Source organism: Leuciscus leuciscus, assembly GCF_965113295.1.
Source record: "Leuciscus leuciscus genome assembly, contig: SUPER_11_unloc_9, whole genome shotgun sequence".
Taxonomy (NCBI): domain Eukaryota; kingdom Metazoa; phylum Chordata; class Actinopteri; order Cypriniformes; family Leuciscidae; genus Leuciscus; species Leuciscus leuciscus.
The window spans coordinates 284,556-308,367 of record NW_028118538.1 but is presented as its reverse complement, the minus strand read 5'-3'; the positions used below and the strand labels follow the sequence as shown (position 1 = coordinate 308,367).

The following is a 23,812-nucleotide window of genomic DNA, read 5'->3' as shown; positions in this document are numbered from 1 at the left end:
TTTCGCAGCGAAAAACACAGTGTCTCCACGACATGGCGGCGCTGGCGGCAACAATAATACAGCGAGAACAAAAGTTACGCCTTCTTTCTTTGCGTATACATTTATTTATGAAACTCTGTCCCCACACACTGACCTAGATTTGTTGGGGCGAGTTTGAAAGAAAGAGTTTTAGGAAGGCGTGGCTGAGCCTTTATAACTTTTATAAAGAATATCTCTTAAGGTTTTACACTTTGAGCTTTGTAACTCTGCAGATCTTATACTTGCACTAACAGCTACATAACACACTAAAGAAAAAGGAAAACAAGAAATCGCATCATATGACCTTTAAACTTTATGAAATTAATCCTGTTGTTGATAGAAAACATTGTTTCTACTCTGATAATCACTGGGACCAAATCATCTGCACATATTGCCAAATAGGCACAAGGTTTTGTTATCAGTTGAAGATCCTCCTTTATGCCTCTTATGACAGAGTCCACTATCTTTAAAGCAGATTTTAAAGGAATGCGATGGTTTTAACTCTTCTAGGACTCTGTTTTTATTCTGTTGATTCGTATTAATAGATTTTTTTTTTATTAAGTGAGGCTGAATTAGTTTAAAAACATTTGTAAATTTAGTTTTTAGTTTATTTCTCTTTTTATATTTTGCTACTTTTATTCTCACCATTAAAATAGCTCTGACAACTGACATGATGTTAAATTATAAGCAATCAATCAATAATATATTATTTTAATATAATATTTACAATATATAAAAAGCTTTCTCAAGCTAACACAAAGTTTGTCTTGACAAACGTTTTTTTTTTATAGTTTTTGTTTTTAGTATTATTACAGTTGTGGCCTTGAGCAGTTGATTTATTAATAAGTGCATTTACTTATTATCTGTTTTAGGAGGTTGACAGTGAATTATTAAGGTAATATAAAACAAATCCACCAAAATGTCTGATTCTTGATTCTCTTCATGATGTTTAAGGTCAATCCCACCACAAAGATCAACAGTAACAAAACCCGCCTGTAAGAAGAATGACCAGCCTATGAATCAACTACAGGACTTTAATGAAAGCAGGGATGCTAGTGTCAGGTAAAGTAAACAAACAGGTAAACAAATACAACATTTTACTCTATATATTTAACTTATGTAATACCATGTTATTTTAATTTTACAGCCATGAAGTCCTGAACACATTTAGATCAAAACTGATGGAGAAGTTTAAGCGTCTGAATGAGGGAACAGCAAAGCAGGGAAACCCAACACTCCTGAATGAGATCTACACAGAGCTCTACATCACAGAGGGTGACAGTGGAGAGATCTGTAATGAACATGAGGTGAGACAGATTGAGACACAATCCAGGAGAGCAGCAACAGAGGACAAACCCATCAAATGCAATGACATCTTTAAACCTTTACCTGGACAAAACAAACCCATCACAACTGTGCTGACAAAGGGAGTCGCTGGTATTGGAAAAACAGTCTCTGTGCAGAAGTTCATCCTAGACTGGGCTGAAGGCAAAGTGAATCAGGACATCCAGCTCATATTTCCACTACCTTTCAGAGAGATCAATTTGATGAAGGACAAAACACTCAGTCTTTCAGATCTTCTTCATGTGTTTTTCCCTGAAACAAAAGAAATGGAAATATCCAGTGACAAATATAAAGTGTTGTTCATCTTTGATGGTCTGGATGAGTGTCGTCTGTCTCTGGATTTTCAGAGTGATGTGAGGTTTTGTGATGTAAGTGAATCAGCCTCAGTGGACGTACTGCTGACGAACCTCATTGCGGGGAATCTACTTCCCTCTGCTCTGATCTGGATCACCTCTAGACCAGCAGCAGCCGATCTCGTCCCCTCTGAGTGTGTCCATCGAGTGACAGAGGTACGAGGCTTCAATGAGCCACAGAAGGAGGAATACTTCAGGAAGAGAATCAGTGATCAGAGTCTGGCCAATACAATCATCTCACACCTGAAGTCATCAAGGAGCCTCTACATCATGTGCCACATCCCAGTGTTCTGCTGGATCTCAGCCACTGTTCTAGAGAAGATGTTGAGTGAAGCAGAGAGTGGAGAGATTCCCAAGACTCTCACTCAAATGTACACACACTTCCTGATCCTTCAGTCCAACATCAAACAGGAGAAAGACTATGAGAAGAACCTGACAGATGAAGACATGATCCTCAAACTGGGAAAAGTGGCTTTTCAGCAGCTTGTGAAAGGCAATGTGATCTTCTATGAGAAAGACCTGAGAGAGTGTGACATTGATGTGACAGAAGCATCAGTGTACTCAGGATTGTGCACTCAGATCTTCAGAGAGGAGTCAGGCCTGTATCAGGCGAAAGTCTTCTGCTTTGTTCATCTGAGTGTTCAGGAACATCTAGCAGCTTTATATGTGCACCTCTGCTTCACAAACAACAACAGGAATGTATTTGACCCAGTCTCTGAACCAGATTTGTTGTTTGTATTAAAGGACTGGTTTCAAGTTAAGTTTAAACATGTTTCATTTTCTGAGCTCCATGAGAGAGCCGTGAATGAGGCTCTACAGAGTAAAAATGGGCATCTGGACCTTTTCCTGCGCTTCCTTCTGGGGTTGTCAGTGGAGTCTCATCAGATTCTCCTTCAGGGACTAATGACACTGAGAAGAAGAATAAAGTCTGACAGCAATGAGAAAACAGTTGAGTACATCAAGGAGAAGATCAGGACCATTGACTCTCCAGAGAAATCCATCAATCTGTTCCACTGTCTGAATGAACTGGGCGACCAGTCACTAGTCGAGGAAATACAACAGTATCTGAAATCTGGAACAATAAGTGAAGCCAGACTCTCTTCATCTCAGTGGTCAGCTGTAGTTTTTGTGTTGTTGACATCAGAGAAGAGTCTGGAGAAGTTTGATATTAATACATTTGTTGGAGAAAACAATAAAGCTGAAAAACTGAAGGTTCTTCAGAAGCTGCTGCCCGTGATTAAAGTTCAGTAAGTATCAGTGAAAACTATCACTTTACTGTTAAAACAAAAGAAAATAAAAAGCTCATAAATCTAAGAAACATACAAACATTTATTGAATCAGTAATAGGAGCAATATGGCAGCATACTTGATTTGATTGTTTTTCTGATTTTTTAAAATCTATTTTATTGATGTGAATAATGACGGGGAGATGTGATTGGGAAACAATACAAGCTGACTCAAACTTGTGTTAAAGCACCTGACACCCAATGTCTTCAACATGAGGATTCATTTAAAACAAACAAGTTTAATGTTACAAATTATTTATAAAGTAGTTTTCCTGGCAACAACGGACAAAAAATGTAATATTCATATAGCATGTTTATTGGTTATTCACCTGCAAGGGAGGCCAAGAATTCTAGCCCAAGAATGCGGTCTTACATTTAGAGCAAAGCGAGGAGTTAGTTGGTTTAATTTTATGTTGTATATGTCGTGTCTGTTCAGAATCTTGTTCTTTTGCACACTGAGAGTTTGTTATCCTGAGTCCATGTCCCATTTGTCTTTTATTCACACTTAACTCTCTCCAATTGTAATCTGTGACACCATTACCTCAAGGTTCCTGAGTAATTTTGAGACAATGCCATCCATTGGTGACCAAGTGCAGTGTTTTCTTTACTCCATCTACAAATTGTCTACTTTTTCAAAATTTTCTATTGCTTTTTGTTTTCAGTTCATAGTGTTTACCAAGTATGATTTTCATCTCTCTACAGTTTGAGTGATTGTGGAGTCACAGAGAAAGATTGTGCTGCTCTGACTTCAGCTCTGATATCAAACCCCTCACAACTGAGAGAACTGGATCTGAATAATAGAAAACTGCGAAATCCGGGTGTGAAGCTTCTCTCTGTTGTACTGAAGGATCCTGACTGTAAACTGGAGAAACTCTGGTAAGATCATCTACGGTATATCATAGTCAGACATGTTATTGTCTTCTGTAAGACTAAATCAGGGTTCCACAAATCTGGCACTGGAGGGCCGCTGCCTTACTGAGTTTAGCTCAAACCCTGATAAAACTCTCCTTCCTGTAACTCTGAAGACATGGATTAGCTTGTTCAGGCGTCTTTAATTAGGGTTGGAGATAAACTCTGCAGGACAGCGGCACTTCAAAACCGGATTTGAGGAACCCTGGACTAAATGCTCTGATGTAAATTTTAGGGCTACACTGCAGAAAATAAATTTCTTTCTCAGTATTTTTGTTTTCTTTTCTTTTTTGTATTCTTAATTGAAAATAAATTTACTTGAGAAGCAAAATAACTTAAACTGTTAAGTCTTGTATACTGAAAAATTGCTTATGTAACTTGATTTAAGAATTTTTAGATATTAGATATTTAGACTACGTCTGGATCGGATTCAGAACGATGATCAAAACACAGATGGAGTAGATAAAGTCCAGCAACACCCCCAAAGCTTCACAGTCCTGTACCTCGTCCTGCGTCGACATTTCATTAAGTAACATTAGGCAGTTTTGATTTTACATTTGCGTCTGCTTACATACGTGACCCGTTCTGGCAAAATGAGTCGCAATGAGCAATTGTTCATGACTGAGCTACACCTGTTTGACTTTAATAGTCAAAGTCAATTTTGAGAAAAATCGAGTTAAAGTTTTCTGAAGGTTCCAAAACAAAATCATCTACCAACCATACCTTAAAATCTCGGGTAATAACACCACATTTGGCACACACCACCGAGTCAAAACCAAATATTTATAGGAACAATATATATTCAACTTTTTTCCCCCATGGTACCACAATTGTTTGATTAAAATTAATGAAAAACACAGCCTATATATTCAGACCTACTGTACTGCACAGGTCTAATATAATGTTACACATCAGCTGTTTTTCCCCAACAGTTAACCAAATGTTCACTTAAAGGTATAGCGGAGGATCTTTCCAAATTTTAGATAAGACCCGCCCTCTCCACTTTTTGAAAAGTTTGATTGATTCACCAGAATGATTGACAATTAGGAGGACCAATAGTATAGGTTACCCACCAGGAAGTAAAACATCCTCCGCTATACCTTTAAGACATAGCAGATTATGTTTGCTTGAATACTCGCCAAGACAGATATTTTGAAACACTGTGTAGGTATAAGAGTATATCGGGATCACGCGCTGTCTGAGGCGTCTTTGAGGCACGCTTCGGATGTGTCAGTCAATGTGAGTAAAATCATTTTGTTTAAATCAGTATGAGTTTGAAAATCACATTTCATTGGTTCAGACCAGGGTTCCCGCGGGGTCTTAAAATGTCTTAAAAAGGTCTTAAATTTGACTTGCTGAAACCTGCAAGAACCCTGGTTCAGACTCATGCCATCGAGAATTCGCTATTAATATTCACAAAGTTGGATTGCTACGTTTTAAAACAATACCAAACTTGTGCTGAGGGAAAGCACAGTCGTCGAGAAGCGAGCAGAGAAAACTGAATTTTTCATGGACAAAGGAAAACATACAAATAAAGATACTTTTAAATGTTTAATTGGTATTTTGACCCTTGGGATCACTAGATGAGGGCTTAATGAACTCATTTTTGTGAACACCTCAAATTCGACCATTTTGCCTGTAGCTCAGAATTATCCTGTACGCATTCTGACTCATTTTGCCAGCACGGGTCACATATGATATTGCATGTTTCTGCTTCTTCTTCGCCTGTGTTTTTATCAGGAGATTTAATACTTTTTCAAAAGTGAAAGATCTCAAACTAAACCGCCTTCAGTGATACATGTGTTAAATAGTTGTTGTTAAGTGTTAGCTTATTATATTTATGTTGAAATTTTATGGATTTAATTTTTACATTTTTCATAATCTGCCTGTAAATGTTTGTATCTCCCAGGATACGTTTCCCCTTTGGGAGTTTAAATTAATTGGAAAAAAGAATGTTTGTTTGGCAATGCGTGTTACAACATTTTAATAACAATTTTAAAACATGTATTCTCTCATAACTTTAAACATTCTTTGTAAAATTCGGTCGAACAATGCCTGTTTATGAATATATTAGCCTACTGTATCATATTTAATATGCAAATTTCTAGGGCCTATGAATGATCAATATGACCAAAACTTTGCTGAGAAACATCGTGTACACAGTCTTCTTCATGCCTTCTGTCCTCTGATTGATAGTTTATACTTAAAAAACAAAAACAAAATTCAAGTAAAGTCCTTTTGCTCAGAAAGTTTTTATTTTTATAAATGTAAATGTAAGAAACATTTATTAGACTGAAGCAACTGGGGTTTATTGATATTAATAAACCATTTTTTTTATGTTAAAAATTGCATATATGATCCATAAAAGCCGTGTGTGTGTGTGTGTGTAATGTGATACTCAACAAAAAACAGATGCTAACTTGTATATGCATGCATGTGTGTTTTTTTGTTGAGTATCATATTTATACATCGCTTTTATGGCTCATACTGTCAGAAACACAGGGTTAGGACTAGTGTGAAAACTTGAACACAGTCAAAAGGTGAACCCAAATGCAGAAAACCAGATGACAGTTCTGGGAAATTTCTTCAAATCTTGTATTTGATGAAAAGGAACGTCCAAACTTTCCTAGGATAAATCCAAAAAGTAAACTCCAAAAAACTTCCACAAATAGATTGACAACAGTTCCAAAAAGTAAATCCAAAAAGTCCACAAAGTAAATCCAGAAGGAATTTGAAAAAAAGTTCACAAAAAGATCTGTGAGTACTCCAAAATTTCAAAGAGCAAAAGTCAATTAAACAAAACAAAGGAACCATACCAAGTACACAAATTAGATTTAGATAACTCCAAAAGAGGCACAGCAAGAGAATGACCTAGACTTGGTCATGGCACTGGAAACACTGAGCAAAGTACTCAGGAGAAGGGTGACTTAAATACACAAACAGGGAACAAGGCACAGGAGACATAATGACAGAGACTGAAAACCAACAAGAGACACAATGAACATATATAATCTATGTGGCCAAACATAAGTCTAAAACCTTGACACCGGTGTTGTGCCTGAACGCGTTCATTGAACGATAGTTCATGAACTCGTTCATATTTTGGGCGAACGTGAACTGAACGTACTCTGTTACTGCCTGATGAACGTTACTGTGAACTCGTTCATTCTGGTGTCTGTGAACGGCACGCTCTCTCAGTTTAACTTCGTTCAAAAGGGTGCAAGATTTCTATAGAAATGTATTTGTCCCGTTCGGAACCTCCGTTGTCCCGTTTATTGACGCTGATCTAACCACTGATGTATGACTGAATCTGATACAACAGCAACACTTGATCACGACACCGGTCATCATCCAATCACAGTCCACACTCACGCGCATCAGACCCAGAGATCAGACCATACGAATAACAAACTCTAAATTGAGAATTAATTATTATTTTGGGACAAATCATTGTTTGATTTGCGCACAGAATCCTCCGCTGTCTGGTCGCTTCGATCCGGACTCGCGCTAACGGCAAATCCCTTTCACTGTCCGACTGGGTTTTGATTTCGGCAAATCAGTTTTAACGAATTCAAACAACGTGATTATTGTGAGTCCAACATACATCCAGCCACGCAAGAAAGCATCAAATCATCCTGAGTCGAATAATATACTGATGTGATTTGCTGACCAAGAAACATTTATACATTAATTATTATTAATGTAAAAAAAAAGAAAGAAAAAAAAATCAGGATTCTTTGATAAATAAAAGGTTCAAAGTAAATTTATCCGAAATAAAAAAAGTAGCATTATAAATGTACTTGCTGAATAAAAGTAGGCTATTAATTTCTTTAAAAGTAGTGTATAATTACAAAAGCTTTCTATTTCAGATAAATGCTATTATTTTGAACAATGGTTTGTGTGTAATATGACTTTAATCAAAACAAATGTGTTGTCTGAAAACCTTTTAAACGCATACGAACCTGAAATGACATATAGGCCTACTGTGTTATGTTGGCCTAGCCTATAGCCTACAAAAATTTTTGAGTGTCCCTCATTTTCCTGTAAAGAACCATGCACGATTGTCCCGCATTTGTTTAGTTGGCAACCCTACCCTCAATGCTATGTAAACCCTGGTTGGATAAGGATTTTAAAATTGGATATGAAGATGAAATCTGACGCATAGTTTCAGTGTTAAAACTGATAACATAATTGCTGTCTGTGGTTTTATATGGGCTGTGGCAATAATTTTGAAAAATAATAGTTTGCAGCAACATATGGAAAAAAAGAACTGAACTAGTTCATTTTTTGGAACTGTGAACTTTAGTTCAAAATTTGAAGTTTGAACTATGAACTGAACTAGTTCATTTAAAAATTTGTTAACTGAACTTTGAACTAGTTCATGTAGAAAGTGAACTTTCCCAACACTGCCTGACACATATATGCAATTCAATGCAAATCAATAATAAAGAGATGGAAAATGTTCCCTAAAAGCCTGTTGTGTCATATTTGACATTTATATTAACATGAAAAAATGTCAAAAGAATAAAAAATGTAACATTAACAAATGGTGAATAATCAATAAACCCAGTTGCTTCAGTCCAGTAAATGTTTCTTACATTAATTTATAAAAATCATGAATCATTAATAAATCATTTCTCAGCAAAAAATACTTTATTTGATAAAAAAAAAAGTATAAACTATCAATCAGAGGACAGAAGGCATGAAGTAGATTGTGTGCAAGAGCAAAACAGAGAGGCAGAAGGTAGCATTAGGAAGACAGAAACAATCACTGCATATCCAGTAAAACCTCATGGTATGTTCACTGTCAGCAACAGTGTTGTCATAATTATCAGTTTAGGTTTGACCATATTGGTTTCACTTTATTTTAATGGTCCCTTGAACACATTCTGTTGACTATCAGTACAGTTGCACATGTCTACTAACTCCCATTGGAGTGTTAATAGATTTATTAGTAGACTAGTAGGGTTAGGGTTAGAATAAGTTGGCATGTAGTTACAAAGTTACTTATAGTCAGTAGTTAACCTACCATACTCTTGTGTGCTTTCATCTTCACGATGAGTCTGTCACAGAGAAGAGGTGTAGTTGTGTTTGAGCTCATTTAGAACGGTTGGGTTTATGAAGAACATGTGTTGAAAGCTTTTTGAATTTCTTTATTATTATTTTTTATGACTGATAAATCTCCAATTGAAATTTAGACATATTTAATAGTCTGTGTAGAATTGTGGCTTGTACGTGTTGATCTGAACTGAGAGAGTGAAGAGTGTGTCATTGTTCTCTACAGGTTGAGTGATTGTGGAGTCACAGATGAAGGTTGTTCTGCTCTGGCTTCAGCTCTGAGATCAAACCCCTCACACCTGAGAGATCTGGATCTGTCTGGGAATAAACTAGGAGATTCAGTTCATCTGCTCTCTGCTGTACTGGAGGATCCTCACTGTAAACTGAAGACACTGGGGTAAGTTTGTCTCTCTGATTGTCACACATGTCTTTGTCCTCAGGAAGAATTTTAGGACTAAAATTAGCTTGTAAAATGTTCTGTAAACACTAAATCTCAGCACAGAAATCACAGGTGTACACAAATGTCTAATCTCATGATCTGGTATTAGTGTTCATTTTTACATTCTTTTTAAAATATATCCTTTCAATTTAGTGAGTATTTCATTATTTTCATTATGTTCAATAATTTTTATTTATTTAATAATTTAATAACAATAATCTGATCCTATAGTTCCCCCGGCACTGCACAGTCCTTACTCGTTGAAGTTTCTGCTTTGAACGGCTCTTTCCGTGGCTACAAAAATAAATAAATTCAAAGTAGCTTTTCAAACACTACTAATGTACTAATATGAAAGATAATAAGCAAAAGAAATGTAATAACTTCATGCTGATCTTCATTATCTTATATGCAGGGAAAACACCTGAACTTCTGCGGAGCAGTAATGAATAAAGTAACATGGTCAGCGCCGCGCTGGTGAGATTAGTTTGCTCCATTCGGTTTCGCTAGCAAACACGTCCTCCCTGCGATGTCGAGTCGGTCACACAGCTCGGTCCATTGAGCCGCACCGATGATGTCAGCACGGCACGAGCTCTGTAACACCGCTCCGTTTCGTCACACTGTTGGTGTGTTTGGCTTCCCATACAACTCGTTACAACTAACAGACATTGCTTAAAAGTAGTGATGCTCCGATCAGCATTTTTGGGGCCGATCACCGATTACCGATCACCAAAATCATGATCTGCCGATTGCTGATCACTGCCGATCACAGAATGGCAGGGGAATGGGAATCTTTTATCAGTAGAAATCAGTAGAGTCAAGAAAATCTTAAAGAACCACCAATGTTTATTTGATTGTAGTTAGAAAACAAGATAACATAAGGCTACTGTATGCCATCTTTTCCAAATAAGGCAGAGTAACATTTTTCAAAACAAAGAGGGGTCAGGCAGACTGCAATGGATGTAGTTGAGGAACTAACTACATCAGATCCCAAAAAAATCAAATAATGTATAGCTAGATTAGCTACTGTAAGCCAATGCCATCCTTCATAAATAACAAGGCAGAGAAACAAAAGGAGGCCAAGCAGATAGTTACCAACCCACATGAACTTGGGATAGGATGAGGTCACATTTAGGCCCAGGCTACTTGTAAAATGTAGTGTTTTTTAATATAATAAAATTAAACAATTGGCCACACAATGTTTCAAACGAAAACTTGCTTGGCCTCACAAAGGACAAAATCATTCAGGTCTCAATCATAAACTAAAGGCAAGTTTCTCTTGATGACTATGAGCATCTCTGCATTTTTTATGTCAGACGGTTTCTTTTATCATCAATAACGTTTGCAGCCGTGCTAAATAGTCGCTCACTATCCACACTTGTGCACGGTGAACAAAGATATGCTCTTGCTGCCTGTGCAAGTGGTGCGAAACGGCCTTTATTCGCCTGCCAATAAGCAAGTGGATGTCCACTGTGTGACATTACGGGCTCTGCTAGATATTGGTTGATCTGCGAGACTATTGTGATTTCCTCATCAGTTTGTCCTGTATCCTCCTCCACCAGTTCAGCAAACATTGCCTGTAAAGAGCAAGCTGGTGGGCTTTTGTCTGTTGACCTGCTGGAACCGGGCACCTCCACGCTGCTTGGCAGTTCAGTGCTGCAATGGGCTCCAACGGCTTCCCGAAACAGATCATGCACAGTTGGTTTGAGTGCCTCTGGAAAGTATCTGTCTTTGTACCTGAAATGAAATAGATGTAAAAATTAAAAACTAAAATCAATTAGAGTGACATGCCATGCACACATCCACACATCCATTTGTGTCAGAATGCTCATTTCGGTTAATTTTCGACAGACAACCGCCGCTTGTTATCCGATTATTAACCGTTAACTGATAAGATTATAATATTGAATTGGCATTAAGTAAAAAAATTATTTTACGAGTGTCTGTGACCCGTAAAAAATAAATAAAATAAAATCACGGGTTTAACGTGCAAACAGATCAACAACAGAACCTGGATTCATATAAAATGTTCACACACCTGCAGCATTTCTGACAGTGTCAACAGAGAAAAACAGAATAATATAAATAAAAAACATAAAATAGGCCTAAAATAAATATATTGTTTTAACTTAAACAATTAAATTATGACGACAAAAAGAAAACACTGAATCAGTTTTCAGCTGAAAACCGGATTTATTTATTTTTTTGAAATATGTCTGTAGGCTATAGTTGCGTATCGATGCGCCACATTGAGTTAACAAATATAGGCTATAGCCTATATAGTTTTTTTTTAACCATGCAGCAAAAAAAAAAGGCTATTAATCGGTCAAAAAACTTTAGGTTAACGGTTAAACGGTCAATATGAGCAATGCATACAGGTTACATCTCAAAACATGAAATAGGCCTACTCGATAGAATTTCCAACTATGACAAAAAATATTACATAGTTTAAAAATATTTTAGATTACTAAAGCCTAGTAAGCCTACTATATTAATTTAATACTATATTTGATCCCTTCAAATAAGGCATAAGAAAAGCATAATTACGTATTTTAAACAAAGAGGTAGTTGGCCTAAGACTGAAAGACAATGGAAGACTAATGATAAGTGATAAGTTTCTCTTACCTTGGATCTAGGATCGTCGCAATTGCATATAGCTTCTGTGTATCAATGTCAGCAAATCGTCTTCTGACAGCTTCCAGTAGCACTGTTTTTGATGTTTTCACACCATGGTCAGACTCCGTCTTCTCCAAGAGTCGGGTGAGAGCTCTTATACACGGAATCACATCCGCAGCTGACGCAGTTGAGGAGCTGATTTGTTGTGTCAGCTCTTCAAACGGGGCAAGGATGGAGATCATATTTTCGATTAATTTCCACTGGTGAATTGTAAACGTGCATGGCAATTCGTATTCTGCAGCATATGCTGCAAGCAACAATTTCTGCTCTAATAGACTCTGGAGCATGTACAATGTACTGTTCCATCGAGTGGACACATCCTGGCGAAGTTTTTTAATAGGCTGGCCGAGTTGCTTTTGTACATTTTCCAGCCGGCTGTATGCCAACGGCGAATGTTTAAAGTGCCCAACTATGCGTCTCCCTGAGGCTGTGATATCCGAAATACTTCGCTGGGACAATACCCCCTCATGCACAGCAAGCTGGAGAGTGTGTGCCATACACGGCAGGCCAGGGAAATCTGCGTCTCTCATTGCTTTCTGCATGTTTTTGGCGTTGTCGGTTAGAATTGCGTGGATTTTCTCTTTTTGGATCCCCCATGACTGAAACATGCCGCTAAATGCGTTCACCAAAGCCTCCGCAGAATGTGACCCCGTGAAATCCTGACAGTGTAGCACAATGTTGTGTCTTTTGAAGTTTGAGTCAATAAAGTGCGCTGTTAAGCTTAGCAGGGACATTGGACAGGCGTCTGCACTCCATATATCGCTTGTGAAGCTAATATGTACGCTATCATTCAGAAGCTTGTCAATGTGTGTGTGCACGGATTTGTACAACGCGGGGAGACACACATCAGTTCGATATTTCCTGCCTGGGGGGTCGTATCGTGGATCAAGGCAGGTTAGCAGGCGACGGAACCCTTTATCCTCCACAACGGATAGAGGTTGTTCGTCGAGGCAAATGAATTCCATGATTCTGGACGTGATGTCTTTCCATCTCTTACTATCCCGGCTGTATGGTTCACGTCGTTTAAAGGCATCACTCACAGTCGGCTGACTGAGGGATGGGGATGTTTGCGTCGGCTGGTTTAGTCTCTCATACTCTCCGTATTCAGCTGTTGAATGGCGTGTTCGAAGATGCCTAATCATGTTAGTTGTATTAAAATGCCGTTGGTGTATTCCACCTCGAGGGATTTCAGCACGACATGTATTGCATATGACTAATTTTATGTCTTTGTCTGACACTTTGAAAAACCTCCAGACGGGAGAAGAAGTCATTTTGCTGCTTTCTAGCCAGCTCTGCTCTGCTGTTGTGTTCCCGCGCGCCACATGCAGAAAAGTTGCGCGAGTTATTTACGTCACGTGATCGGCTTTTTTGATCGGCGCTTTTGGGGGTTGCCGATTAAGCTCTTTTTAGCCAATATCGGCCGATCATGATCGGCGGCCGATCAATCGGAGCATCACTACTTAAAAGAGTTTGTGAGACGCGCCAAATTAAACAGAAGTGCGGACACACAACTTCCTTTTCAAGGGAAATTAGCCATCATCAACTACCGAAATCTCTTCTTATTTCAGTAATGCGTATGAATGAATTTCACCAAGGTTGATCAATGTTTTTTGTTTCACTAGTGTTGAGGCTTTTCAATAATTGTTTCCTATACGGCCCTTCATACTGGTGGTTTCATATTTGTCTCCTCCAAAGTTTCAGACAAGAATGAACATTGATCTAGTTCACTGCACAGTCCTTACTCGTTGAAGTTTCTGCTTTGAACGGCTCTTTCCGTGGCTACAAAAATAAATAAATTCAAAGTAGCTTTTCAAACACTACTAATGTACTAATATGAAAGATAATAAGCAAAAGAAATGTAATAACTTCATGCTGATCTTCATTATCTTATATGCAGGGAAAACACCTGAACTTCTGCGGAGCAGTAATGAATAAAGTAACATGGTCAGCGTCGCGCTGGTGAGATTAGTTTGCGCTGTCCATTCGGTTTCGCTAGCAAACACGTCCTCCCTGCGATGTCGAGTCGGTCACACAGCTCGGTCCATTGAGCCGCACCGATGATGTCAGCACGGCACGAGCTCTGTAACACCGCTCCGTTTCGTCCCACTGTTGGTGTGTTTGGCTTCCCATACAACTCGTTACAACTAACCGACATTGCTTAAAAGAGTTTGTGAGACGCGCCAAATTAAACAGAAGTGCGGACACACAACTTCCTTTTCAAGGGAAATTAGCCATCATCAACTACCGAAATCTCTTCTTATTTCAGTAATGCGTATGAATGAATTTCACCAAGGTTGATCAATGTTTTTTGTTTCACTAGTGTTGAGGCTTTTCAATAATTGTTTCCTATACGGCCCTTCATACTGGTGGTTTCATATTTGTCTCCTCCAAAGTTTCAGACAAGAATGAACATTGATCTAGTTCATTTGTACAGTATGGTGCACTGGCAGAATAGTTTTGTATAATTAGTGTAGAAATATGTGAAATGCTTATAAATCATTAAATGTTTAAGTTTTATAGGCCCCATTATTACACATTTTTCAAGTGTCCAGACATATATTGTTATCCATTTAATATGAAGAGACAATTTTATTAGTCTTTTTCATTATAATATATATTATAACATTTCTAAAGACACTTATTTACTGTTGTGGTAATAAACACATATGTGTTAAACTGTAAGCATGAAGTTTAAGGCAACGCAAATAATAGAAATAAGTGATACACATGAAAATGGTCTTGATATAAAAGCTTCAGGTCAGGGGCATTCAGTCCGTATACTGTACGCTGTGAATGCTCTGCAGACCCAAGCCATTTAAGAGAATGAGTTTGTGGACTCGCAAATTAATATTAACACTATAAATATGACTATAAATTCCCTTGTCGGTTGAGGTGTAAAATAAAGCTTACATAATAAAAGTCCGTCATTTATTTATTTGCCATTCAACAATTTTTTTCCAAATAAGTGCCAGTTATAAAGTAAATAAAATTAATACATTATTAGTTAACTGTGTGATTTGTATATGTAAATTTCTGAAATACATAACTTGGACACAGTCACCTCTGATAACAGATCACTCTAAATTGTAATGTAGATGTGCATTTTCTGTAAAACTGCTTTGAAACAATATGTATTGTGAAAAGCGCTATACAAATAAAATGTGAAATTAATGGAAAAGTTATGGAGGGTTTTGGGTAAGTGTATCCACAACGCTGGCGTTATTATGCATCATCATCATTGTTTTGCGTTCTATGGAAGCATATGGGTAGCAATATTCAATTTGAAATGTAATATGTAAAATGGCAATGCATTTCTGTATTTAAATTTACGTTTTCCATTACATTTGTGCAACGTTTGGTGCAAAATTAAAATTAAAATTCAATTATATTATTTACATTTGCCATTTCATACACTAGTTTTAATATGTAAATTGAATACATATTTTAACATATTTTAAGTTTGCAGTGGCTTCATAAATTTATGAAAAATATAAAAAAACTAAGTACACCGGATGCACATTTCTTTGTTCTTCATTTTCTAGAACTAGTTTAAGAATCTTACTGTATTTATATGTAATTAATTAAGAGAAAGTACACCGCCATCTTATTCTGACGAAAGTGACTTGAACGCACTGCCGTCGTAAACACGACTTCCCAGGAGAACTTATAGATGATGACGTCACCGGGGGGGCCAACTTCACACAGTGATTGACAGGGTGGGAGGGGGCGGGGCCAACTTCACACAGTGATTGACAGGGTGGGAGGGGGCGGGGCCAACTTCACGCAGTGATTGACAGGGGGGGAGGGGGCGGGGCCAACTTCACACAAGGCTTGTTCGACTTCATGCAGGTCTGCGCAGACCGATCGGCGGCTGACTTGAAGCAGTGCATGCCGGTTAGAAATTTTGTCCGACTTGATAAAGTGCCGACGCCATGTGACTGTGACGTATGCCATCAAAGTACCGCGAGAGCGATTCGAGAGTAGCCGGAGAACTCAGCCAGCGCAGCTTCTCAAGAGCGGCTGCACGAGCTCTGATGACGACACAGCTGTTCCACGATTGGCCGGATTCACCGCATGACAACGATCACGTGTGTTTCGTGTTTATTCGAAAACCTTTAGTTCCTCTAAAGCTCACAAATCAGTTTTTTATAACAGTAAACACTCTTTTCATGTAGTTGCGATGTTATATTGTGTCATGTTTATCAAATTAAAACTGATTAAAAAACGTAGACTCCACTTCATTGATAGAAGTTTATGTTGAACTTTATTCTTGTTCAAACAGACGCTGTATGAAGCAGTACATAAAGTATTGAGTGAAAATGTCTCTGAAACATCTGTGTATTATTTGGCAAATATTGAATTTATTTCACTTCAGCTGTGGTAAAGTATGCAAACACCACGTGAGCGGTCACTACGGGAACCAGAAAGTGTCCGACTTCACGTGTCCATTTGCAGCTCCTCCCCGCCTGCACTCGACTACTCTCAAGAAGTCCTCTCTGCAGCCTGTAGCACGATGACGTAGCTGGATCAGATCCAACACGTACTGGACGCTGTTACGCGCATGCGCGGTGGTGTGTTTGGTGACGTCATATATGCATGCGCACTAGAAGAGAGTTGATCAGTGATTTTTTTTTTTTTTTTTTGCTTGTCCTGCAGACACTGAACAGCAAATTAAGAGGAACCTTATGTACAGATCACTGTGGAAAAATTTGCCATTAACGAAGGAACTCTTACCAGACAAAATATCTTAAAGCATTTTTTTTCTTTCTTTTTTTTGGACATCTGACAAGATTTCTTTTCTTGATGCTGTTATTATTTTTGCATTTTCCCTTGAATGTGTACTGGTATGTTAAGTTGTTTACAGACCATATTTTATTGTAGCTTTAGGATTAACATTACAGAGACAATTACTTGACTAATTTTTGCTTCCACTCAACAGCAAATATGACCTGAATAAAATAAAATGGCTTAATTTTAAAATGTTCTGTATACACGTATAAAAAAAAAAAAAATACTTGCGGTGACCACATGCTATTAATCCATCAAATTTAGGTTTAAAATCATGTGATTTAAAATGTTGTAAAATGTACTATTTTGTAGAGAGAAACTAGGATAACTTAAGCATCACATTTATGTAAATAATTATTCATCAATAATTACTTATTACTATTTATCAGTACTACTACTACACAGGTTAGAACGGTTAGATGGGGCGGGGCCAACTTCACTTCCGGCGCTGCACTGTGGCGACGAGTGCCTACAGCACGTCTGAAATGTTTGTTTGTTTTATGGGTTATATGTAAGCGTTTTTCATCACATAAACCTCGAACTACACGCTTTGAAAGTTTGGTTGTTAAGTCAGAAGCGAGCCAACAAAGTCAAGATGCGTTTTGTTACGCAGTTTTTGTCTATCGTCCTGGCGATTCACCTGTTGCTGTTAACAGTCCTTTCACTGAGTCGGGGAAGCTATGCATCGGCCGCCGCCACAACATATGGGATTTTACATTATACCCGGGATCAACTCTGGCAACTAAGGGATCTGCATAGCGGAAACTTTCCAGTCGATCTGCCAGATGAGTGTACACGGACATCCACATCACCGAGGAAAAGAGGCCGGCGAGGAGGCGTACGGCGTAGAGTTCGCGCACGGGGGAGCAAGCCACCTCTACCTACGGTCATCCTGGCTAACAACCGCTCCTTGGTGAAGCAACTTACGGAGCTACGGAACGCTGTGAGGTACCTCTCAGAGTATCGGGAAAGTTGTCTGTTGTGCTTCACGGAAACATGGCTTAAAGACACGACTGATAACTCAACACTCAGGATCACAGGGTTTAGCGACCCGATTAGACTGGACCGTGATGCACAGGTAACCGGCAAAAGAATGGGAGGGGGGGTGTGTGTTTATATAAATGAGCGATGGTGTAAAAACTACACAGTAAGAGACTCCCATTGCTCGGAGGATATTGAGCTATTGTCGCTGTCGGTAAGACCTTACTATCTACCTAGGGAATTTGGTCAGGTGTTTGTCACTGTGGTATATATTCATCCCCGCGCTAATACTAAGGTCGCGGCAAATAGGATATACGACACAATGGCTAAACTAGAAAACATGGCACCTGATGCACCGAAGTTTGTGCTCGGAGACTTTAAAGGGTTAGTTCACCCAAAAATGAAAATTCTGTTAGTAATTACTCACCCTCATGTTGTTCCAACCGTGTAAGACCTTCGTTCATCTTCGGAACACAAATTAAGATATTTTTGATGAAATCTGAGAGCTGATAACTTCTCCGTAGGCTGCTAGGTGGCCCAAACTTGCTGGCCCAGAAAAGTTATTAAAGAGATCGTTAATATAGTCCACGTGACTACAGTGGCTCAATACAGAGTCCTGCACGGGTCCAATTTTTTTAATCCGCACCCGCCCGTACCCGCAGTGCTTAAAACCGAATCCGACCCGTTTTCCGACAGCAGCACTAATTCAAATCCGCACCCGACCCGACCCGCTTAAAATAGAACCGACACCCGACCCGCACCCGAAATAAATCAGTTTAGACTATCACATTATAGACACACTTACAAAAATGTTTATTGCCCGGTCATACAGAAGTTATTACACGACCATTAACACAAGGACAACTTCAGCCGAATCTGTCAAACGGCCGGTACATGAAGAACATAGCCAACGTTACCACAAAACTCGAGTAGCCTAATAACAGACGCGGCTACAACACTATTTTCTGCCACGCAATTTTGTCTAGCTTACATCTGACAATTTTGGGTTCAAACACGCCCTGCCAGCACACAACACATATTTAACAGTGTTAAATGTGAAAAATACTGTTCGATAGAACTTTCTCACCCGTTTGAGCAAAATTTGCGGGTCACCCGTCGGGTACCCGCGGAGGTCTCTAGCTCAATATATCAAGCGACGAGAATACTTTTTGTGCGCAAAAACAAACAAAAATAACGACTTTATTCCACTATTCATTTCCTTTTCTCTGGGCCTCGTAAGTGTTTTTGCGCAGCGCCAAAAACAGCTTGGTCCCCAGAGGGTTAACCTACCATACTCTTGTGTGCTTTCATCTTCACGATGAGTCTGTCACAGAGAAGAGGTGTAGTTGTGTTTGAGCGCATTTAGAACTGTTGGATTTATGAAGAACATGTGTTGAAAGCTTTTTGAATTTCTTTATTATTATTTTTTTATGACTGATAAATCTCCAATTGAAATTTAGACATATTTAATAGTCTGTGTAGAATTGTGGCTTGTACGTGTTGATCTGAACTGAGAGAGTGAAGAGTGTGTCATTGTTCTCTACAGGTTGAGGGATTGTGGAGTCACAGATGAAGGTTGTTCTGCTCTGGCTTCAGCTCTGAGATCAAACCCCTCACACCTGAGAGATCTGGATCTGTGGGGGAATAAACTAGGAGATTCAGTTCATCTGCTCTCTGCTGTACTGGAGGATCCTCACTGTAAACTGGAGACACTGAGGTAAGATTGTCTCTCTGATTGTCACACATGTCTTTGTCCTCAGTAAGAATTTTAGGACTAAAATTAGCTTGTAAAATGTTCTGTAAACACTAAATCTCAGCACAGAAATCACAGGTGTACACAAATGTCTAATCTCATGATCTGGTATTAGTGTTCATTTTTACATTCTTTTTAAAATATATCCTTTCAATTTAGTGAGTATTTCATTATATTCATTATGTTCAATAATTTTAATTTATTTATTTAATAATTTAATAACAATAATCTGATCCTATAGTTCCCCCGGCACTGCACAGTCCTTACTCGTTGAAGTTTCTGCTTTGAACGGCTCTTTCCGTGGCTACAAAAATAAATAAATTCAAAGTAGCTTTTCAAACACTACTAATGTACTAATATGAAAGATAATAAGCAAAAGAAATGTAATAACTTCATGCTGATCTTCATTATCTTATATGCAGGGAAAACACCTGAACTTCTGCGGAGCAGTAATGAATAAAGTAACATGGTCAGCGTCGCGCTGGTGAGATTAGTTTGCGCTGTCCATTCGGTTTCGCTAGCAAACACGTCCTCCCTGCGATGTCGAGTCGGTCACACAGCTCGGTCCATTGAGCCGCACCGATGATGTCAGCACGGCACGAGCTCTGTAACACCGCTCCGTTTCGTCCCACTGTTGGTGTGTTTGGCTTCCCATACAACTCGTTACAACTAACCGACATTGCTTAAAAGAGTTTGTGAGACGCGCCAAATTAAACAGAAGTGCGGACACACAACTTCCTTTTCAAGGGAAATTAGCCATCATCAACTACCGAAATCTCTTCTTATTTCAGTAATGCGTATGAATGAATTTCACCAAGGTTGATCAATGTTTTTTGTTTCACTAGTGTTGAGGCTTTTCAATAATTGTTTCCTATACGGCCCTTCATACTGGTGGTTTCATATTTGTCTCCTCCAAAGTTTCAGACAAGAATGAACATTGATCTAGTTCATTTGTACAGTATGGTGCACTGGCAGAATAGTTTTGTATAATTAGTGTAGAAATATGTGAAATGCTTATAAATCATTAAATGTTTAAGTTTTATAGGCCCCATTATTACACATTTTTCAAGTGTCCAGACATATATTGTTATCCATTTAATATGAAGAGACAATTTTATTAGTCTTTTTCATTATAATATATATTATAACATTTCTAAAGACACTTATTTACTGTTGTGGTAATAAACACATATGTGTTAAACTGTAAGCATGAAGTTTAAGGCAACGCAAATAATAGAAATAAGTGATACACATGAAAATGGTCTTGATATAAAAGCTTCAGGTCAGGGGCATTCAGTCCGTATACTGTACGCTGTGAATGCTCTGCAGACCCAAGCCATTTAAGAGAATGAGTTTGTGGACTCGCAAATTAATATTAACACTATAAATATGACTATAAATTCCCTTGTCGGTTGAGGTGTAAAATAAAGCTTACATAATAAAAGTCCGTCATTTATTTATTTGCCATTCAACAATTTTTTTCCAAATAAGTGCCAGTTATAAAGTAAATAAAATTAATACATTATTAGTTAACTGTGTGATTTGTATATGTAAATTTCTGAAATACATAACTTGGACACAGTCACCTCTGATAACAGATCACTCTAAATTGTAATGTAGATGTGCATTTTCTGTAAAACTGCTTTGAAACAATATGTATTGTGAAAAGCGCTATACAAATAAAATGTGAAATTAATGGAAAAGTTATGGAGGGTTTTGGGTAAGTGTATCCACAACGCTGGCGTTATTATGCATCATCATCATTGTTTTGCGTTCTATGGAAGCATATGGGTAGCAATATTCAATTTGAAATGTAATATGTAAAATGGCAATGCATTTCTGTATTTAAATTTACGTTTTCCATTACATTTGTGCAACGTTTGGTGCAAAATTAAAATTAAAATTCAATTATATTATTTACATTTGCCATTTCATACACTAGTTTTAATATGTAAATTGAATACATATTTTAACATATTTTAAGTTTGCAGTGGCTTCATAAATTTATGAAAAATATAAAAAAACTAAGTACACCGGATGCACATTTCTTTGTTCTTCATTTTCTAGAACTAGTTTAAGAATCTTACTGTATTTATATGTAATTAATTAAGAGAAAGTACACCGCCATCTTATTCTGACGAAAGTGACTTGAACGCACTGCCGTCGTAAACACGACTTCCCAGGAGAACTTATAGATGATGACGTCACCGGGGGGGCCAACTTCACACAGTGATTGACAGGGTGGGAGGGGGCGGGGCCAACTTCACACAGTGATTGACAGGGTGGGAGGGGGCGGGGCCAACTTCACGCAGTGATTGACAGGGGGGGAGGGGGCGGGGCCAACTTCACACAAGGCTTGTTCCACGATTGGCCGGATTCACCCAATCAATTCCATCTCCCTCCCACATCATTCCACCATCCCCCCAATCCCATTCCCAAATCACCATCCACCCATCACCTCATATTCATTCCATCCCCAACTCCAATCATCATCAGACCACATCCACACCATCCCCATCATCAATCCCCCAAAACCATCCACCTCCATCCCCCCATTCCACCCCACCTTCGAGATTCCACGATTGGCCGGATTCACCGCATGACAACGATCACGTGTGTTTCGTGTTTATTCGAAAACCTTTAGTTCCTCTAAAGCTCACAAATCAGTTTTTTATAACAGTAAACACTCTTTTCATGTAGTTGCGATGTTATATTGTGTCATGTTTATCAAATTAAAACTGATTAAAAAACGTAGACTCCACTTCATTGATAGAAGTTTATGTTGAACTTTATTCTTGTTCAAACAGACGCTGTATGAAGCAGTACATAAAGTATTGAGTGAAAATGTCTCTGAAACATCTGTGTATTATTTGGCAAATATTGAATTTATTTCACTTCAGCTGTGGTAAAGTATGCAAACACCACGTGAGCGGTCACTACGGGAACCAGAAAGTGTCCGACTTCACGTGTCCATTTGCAGCTCCTCCCCGCCTGCACTCGACTACTCTCAAGAAGTCCTCTCTGCAGCCTGTAGCACGATGACGTAGCTGGATCAGATCCAACACGTACTGGACGCTGTTACGCGCATGCGCGGTGGTGTGTTTGGTGACGTCATATATGCATGCGCACTAGAAGAGAGTTGATCAGTGATTTTTTTTTTTTTTTTTTGCTTGTCCTGCAGACACTGAACAGCAAATTAAGAGGAACCTTATGTACAGATCACTGTGGAAAAATTTGCCATTAACGAAGGAACTCTTACCAGACAAAATATCTTAAAGCATTTTTTTTCTTTCTTTTTTTTGGACATCTGACAAGATTTCTTTTCTTGATGCTGTTATTATTTTTGCATTTTCCCTTGAATGTGTACTGGTATGTTAAGTTGTTTACAGACCATATTTTATTGTAGCTTTAGGATTAACATTACAGAGACAATTACTTGACTAATTTTTGCTTCCACTCAACAGCAAATATGACCTGAATAAAATAAAATGGCTTAATTTTAAAATGTTCTGTATACACGTATAAAAAAAAAAAAAATACTTGCGGTGACCACATGCTATTAATCCATCAAATTTAGGTTTAAAATCATGTGATTTAAAATGTTGTAAAATGTACTATTTTGTAGAGAGAAACTAGGATAACTTAAGCATCACATTTATGTAAATAATTATTCATCAATAATTACTTATTACTATTTATCAGTACTACTACTACACAGGTTAGAACGGTTAGATGGGGCGGGGCCAACTTCACTTCCGGCGCTGCACTGTGGCGACGAGTGCCTACAGCACGTCTGAAATGTTTGTTTGTTTTATGGGTTATATGTAAGCGTTTTTCATCACATAAACCTCGAACTACACGCTTTGAAAGTTTGGTTGTTAAGTCAGAAGCGAGCCAACAAAGTCAAGATGCGTTTTGTTACGCAGTTTTTGTCTATCGTCCTGGCGATTCACCTGTTGCTGTTAACAGTCCTTTCACTGAGTCGGGGAAGCTATGCATCGGCCGCCGCCACAACATATGGGATTTTACATTATACCCGGGATCAACTCTGGCAACTAAGGGATCTGCATAGCGGAAACTTTCCAGTCGATCTGCCAGATGAGTGTACACGGACATCCACATCACCGAGGAAAAGAGGCCGGCGAGGAGGCGTACGGCGTAGAGTTCGCGCACGGGGGAGCAAGCCACCTCTACCTACGGTCATCCTGGC

The 23,812-nt window shown here is 38.4% G+C and overlaps 1 protein-coding gene across 1 annotated transcript in view; it reads left to right on the top strand.

The window, feature by feature from the left end:
- Positions 1-951: 951 nt before the first annotated feature.
- The window catches only part of LOC309510296 (NACHT, LRR and PYD domains-containing protein 12-like), a 143,470-nt gene continuing 120,609 nt past the window's right edge, over positions 952-23,812 (top strand). Inside the window, exons 1-5 of the mRNA XM_082191292.1 lie at positions 952-1,080; positions 1,166-2,962; positions 3,704-3,877; positions 9,195-9,365; positions 19,396-19,566. Of these exons, the coding sequence (XP_082047418.1) occupies positions 1,034-1,080; positions 1,166-2,962; positions 3,704-3,877; positions 9,195-9,365; positions 19,396-19,566 (2,360 nt within the window). The 5' untranslated portion in view covers positions 952-1,033. The remainder of the gene's footprint in view (positions 1,081-1,165; positions 2,963-3,703; positions 3,878-9,194; positions 9,366-19,395; positions 19,567-23,812) is intronic.